This window comes from Cibotium barometz, chromosome 1, assembly GCF_041138505.1.
Source record: "Cibotium barometz isolate CiBa-2024 chromosome 1, ASM4113850v1, whole genome shotgun sequence".
NCBI classification, from domain to species: Eukaryota; Viridiplantae; Streptophyta; class Polypodiopsida; order Cyatheales; family Cibotiaceae; genus Cibotium; species Cibotium barometz.
This window is the reverse complement of record NC_141046.1, coordinates 30,345,349-30,350,144: the sequence shown is the minus strand read 5'-3', so window position 1 is coordinate 30,350,144 and position 4,796 is coordinate 30,345,349. Positions and strand designations below refer to the sequence as shown.

The window sequence follows — 4,796 nt, the reverse complement described above, 5'->3', positions numbered from 1 at the left end:
GATTAAATTTTAATATGCAGAGATGGGTGATAAGTTGTGGTCACTTTTAAATATATAGATAGATATATCACACACACATCTAAACACACACACACACATACATATATATGTATATACATATACATACATACATACATGTGTGTATGTATGTATAAATGTAAATAAAAACACACACATATAAATATAATATGTTTTCTATTTAATTTATATTTCTGTTTATATTTTTATTAAAAGCTACTTTTTATTCTTTATCTCTCTCTCTCTCTCCAGGTCTGTCCCATCTCACTCCCTCTCAAGCACATTCTACACATATATGCAGATGTAGGCACATGCATGCTCTCACTCTCTAACACACGCATACCGACCTTTATAGTTAAGTGATCTGTTTTATTGTCGAGCAAAGACCACGAACAAAGCATGGATAGACACACAGTGAAATGGGACGAGAGAGAGAGAGAGAGAGAGAGAGCCATTTATTATTGTATACACAGAGATAGAGATAGAGAGTGAAGGGCTCAAGAGAGAGATAGAGAGGGGGGGGGGGGGGGCCAACAGACTTAGAGAGAGAGCAGTGACAGAGGAGACCAGTCTCGCAGGACTCGGTCTCCTTCGCTCCGCTTGGGTGCTTATATTACCATTTCCTGGCTCAGCAAAGATCTCGTGTGTGTGAGAGAGAGAGAGAGAGAGAGAGAGAGAGAGAGAGTCTCGTGTGTGTGTGTGTGAGAGAGAGAGAGAGAGAGACACACACAGACAGACAGACAGGACTTGGTCTCTCCTTCTCTCCGCTTGGGTGCTTATATTACCATTTTCTGGCTCAGCAAAGATCTCGTGTGTGTGTGTGTGTGTGAGAGAGAGAGAGAGAGAGAGAGAGAGAGAGTCTCGTGTGTGTGTGTGAGAGAGAGAGACAGACAGAGAGAGATTTGCTCTCTCTGTGGCTATGGCGTCGGAGCTTGACGAGAAGAAACCCGTCGTAGTGCATGCCTTGCTTCTGTCTTGTCCCATCCCGACCCATCTCAACCCGCTTTTACAGCTCGCCCGCAAGCTCTCCGCCTTCTCTCCCATGTGCACCTTCGTCTTCACGTCCATAGTTTCCTTTCACACAGCCGCCGGTAATGGCCACCAGCAGCAGGCCGCGGTGTGCGATGGCGAAGATGGGCGGCCTCAGTTCACGCTAAGGACTATTGCGGTACCGGACGGCCTGCCTTTCTCGCACCCGCGATCCAGCATCTTAGACATCATACAGGCCTCAGAGAACATGAGGGCGCCTGTGGAGCAGTTTCTACCACAGCTGCAGCAGACCCAACCCTCACTCTCATGCATCATTTCGGATGTATTTGTGGAGTGGGCGCCGGACGTTGCTTCCAAGTTTGGGATCCCCCTCTTCTCCTTCTTCACCTCCAACGCCACCGCCTGCTGCGTCATGTCCTATGCCCCCCACCTCGTCTCTCAAGGAGTCATTCCTTTCCAAGGTAATGTCTCTCTCTCTCTCTCTCTCTCACACACACACACACACACACACACACACACACACACAGTTGCTAGAAATTGTTGCATCTTTTTTATCCAATTATGTATCCACTAATTTTGTCTTTGAATCGGCCTAATCCACTACCAATTTGTGGCATCGTCTTCAATGCGCTGCCAATTTGTTGCTCAATCTGCCAGTTAATCTCCGCACCTGCCAATTCACTTAAAATCTCTGCATCTGCTTAATCCAGTGGTTAATACCTGCCTCTGCATAATCCACTAGTAATTTGCTGCATCCGCTCATTCCGCCCGTTTATTTCTGACTCTCGTTAATCCACTAGTAACTTTTGTGCATCTGCTTAATCCACTTGTTAACCTCTGCGTTTCCTGGATCCATCAGTGATTTGTTGTATCTGCTTAATTTTTTCACTAGTTACTGGTTCATAAAATTTTTGGCTAGATAATATTTGCAGCTCTTGTCATAAGATCGTTGGCTAGTTTTTATTCCAGCTCTTGGCTGCCTTAAAGTTTGTGCCGAACAGGTTTTCAATTCAACCAGTTAACGAGGTGACCTTAGCCCTTCTTGCCATAAGTTTATTATTAAGATCATCTTTAGATAGTACTTTTTTAGAATCGGTTTGGAGTTCATCTTTTAGATTGCATTATAATTTTCTTTCATTAGGCTTGGTCTCAGAGCCTACTTCTTTTCTTTCTAGAATTATTAGGTTCGGTATCAGAGCCTACTTCTGAAGCACGCTGAAGCTTACATCATTTTAAGAAGCACCACAAATATACTGATGAAACAATCCTTACAGCCCTTTTTTAGGTTAGCAGGGTTGACATGGGGAAAGAAGATCCTGTATTTACTGCAAAGAGAGAGAGAGAGAGAGAGAGAGAGAGAGAGAGAGAGAGAATGCAGTGGTGTGTCTTTTAAATTTTAATGCCATAGTCAAGTGAGCAGAATACATATGATTCATAGGATAGCACCAAGATCTCTTGAATTTTAGAGGCCAATGCGAAAACCGTCACATGAGAGAGAGAAATGATGATGATGATGATGATATTCATGTCTATAGAGGCCAATTATGGCCCATGGGACCAAAACAGCAGTGCAAAATCATGATCTGTGAGATTTAACTAAAGTGTGCATAAGCAAAATCCGATGGGCACAGCAAGATGTGTGCGTCTGAGTGCTGAAAAGAGGTGTACTCCCATGCAAGGGTGTGTTATAGGATCGAATGTCTGTTCTGGCACTACCAAGCTGGTCTTGTCTCATGAGGATATTTGACAATAGAAGCTGCAAGTGATGTTGTCCTTCTTGATGGAGACAAGAAAGCGACAATTGAGGAGCTGCTTTTGTGAAGAGCTGTGGGAATCTCGCTTTGATGTTCTTGTGGACTGTGCAGTCCAGCAAAAGCATGTGCTTGTCATTAATTGATCCAGAGATCTTTCAATGTCATTCCACATGGATGCCGAGATACTAAACCCCCACACCTCTACTCCCTATAGGATACATGGTGTGACTTGGTATCAAAAAGGTGCTTATTGTGAGAGAGAAAGTTCTTACTTTGCCAACATCAGGGTGAAGGTTAGGCATTGCAATTTACAAAGGCAGGCTAAACATACACAAAGTTTTGTGTTTCTTTTTTTGTTTCAACTGAAAACATTCCATAGCATGATTTTTCTGACCCTGGACTACTGACCTGTGCAGAAAGCAGCAAGCACCATCCCATCACATGCCCTGGGGCTCCTCCTCTTCTTCCTAGAGAGTTTCCATTCTCCATGCAATTGCAAGATGTTTCCCACCGTCACCTCCAGTTCACCCTCAAGATGTTCTCTCACCTGGAACAAGCAGTAGGCCTCATCGTCAACACCTGCTACGAGCTTGAATCGGATGCTGTCAACACCCTGCGGGCTAGATGCCCTGTTTACACAGTGGCCCCCTTATTTCTTCCCACTGGTGATGGCCAAGAAACGCTGCAACAGCATGCTGGCCTTGCGCACTCAGAGGACAATGGGTGCCTCACATGGCTGGATGCCCAAGCTCCACAATCAGTTCTGTATGTATCCTTTGGCACCCTTTCTACCTTCTCGGATGGAGAGCAGATGAAGGAGCTAGCATTAGGCTTGGAAGACAGTCAGCAACCTTTTCTCTGGGTCATACGCCAAAATGCTGTCAGTGGTGCTCTCTCAGATGTCCTGCCCAAGGGCTTCTTAGAGCGTACAAAAGACCGATGCCTCATCATCTCTTGGGCACCCCAGCTGCATGTGTTGAAGCATTCTTCAGTGGGTGGATTTCTCAGCCACTGTGGCTGGAATTCTATACTAGAGAACATTGCACTAAAAGGGTTGCCCATGCTTTGTTGGCCAGACAAAGCAGAGCAGGTTGTGAATGCTCGGCTTGTGGTCGATGTGTGGAAATTGGGCCTTCAGTTCAAGGCAGGAAAAGATGGCAGGGTAAGCCGAGGGGAAGTTGAGAAGGTGGTGAGAGCTCTGATACAAGGGGAGGTAGGACAAGAGATGAGGAAGAGAGGTGCAGAGTTGAAGAAGCAGGCCGAGAAGCTTGTTAAGCAAGGAGGCTCCTCCTTCGCAAATTTAGAAGCTCTTGTGAAGACCATGAAGAACAGTCCTTAGCATGCAACATCACAAGAAACACATGATGGTGATGACCATCTCGAGTCACCTCTCTCATAGAATATGCATACCGTATTAGCTCTATAATAAAGGTAACACACAGGTAGTAAACACACTAGTAACACATTGTTGTTGGTTGCCGGGTTCAACTCCAGCATCTTCAAGTGTGGGTGGGTTTCTTGGAGGTAGTTGCTGTCAACTTCTTCTATAGACAGTTCACCCTCACAAGCACCTATAGAGGGGCTTGGATACTTTGGGCAACACCAATTTCTTTCTTTTGCTGGTTGGCAATACAAATACAAACACATGGTTACATGCCTTCTGTTTCCTGTTGAAAGATTGTGTGTGTAACGTTCTACATCTGCTTTTTGTGTGAAGACATTTTTCAAGTTTCAAAATAGGCAAGGTATCAGCAGCCAGTTTGAGTTCAAGTTTCCACCTTGTTAATATTTCAACGTTAAATCCAAATGAATTAGGCCTTAGTTCATAAGGTACATTGGAATATTTTAACATTGAATCCAAATGAATAGGCCTTAGTTCATAAGGTACATTATGTAGTATCTCACCAATAATAGACAATATGCATACCACTTAGAACATCTCGTTGATTGAAGTGCCAAGAACACAAGGGCCAACTAAGAGATTAATGTGTGCAATATTTAAATCATTACCACAACGTCTAACTCACACACGCT

The 4,796-nt window shown here is 44.4% G+C and overlaps 1 protein-coding gene across 1 annotated transcript; it reads left to right on the top strand.

Moving 5' to 3' along the window:
• Positions 1 to 404: 404 nt before the first annotated feature.
• On the top strand, positions 405 to 4,461 carry LOC147641857 (linamarin synthase 1-like). The gene is made up of 2 exons (XM_086800347.1): positions 405 to 1,469; positions 3,179 to 4,461. The coding sequence occupies exons 1-2, from the start codon at positions 938 to 940 to the stop codon at positions 4,099 to 4,101; spliced, it is 1,455 nt and encodes a 484-aa protein (XP_086656473.1). The 5' UTR covers positions 405 to 937; the 3' UTR covers positions 4,102 to 4,461.
• The last annotated feature ends 335 nt before the right edge of the window (positions 4,462 to 4,796 follow it).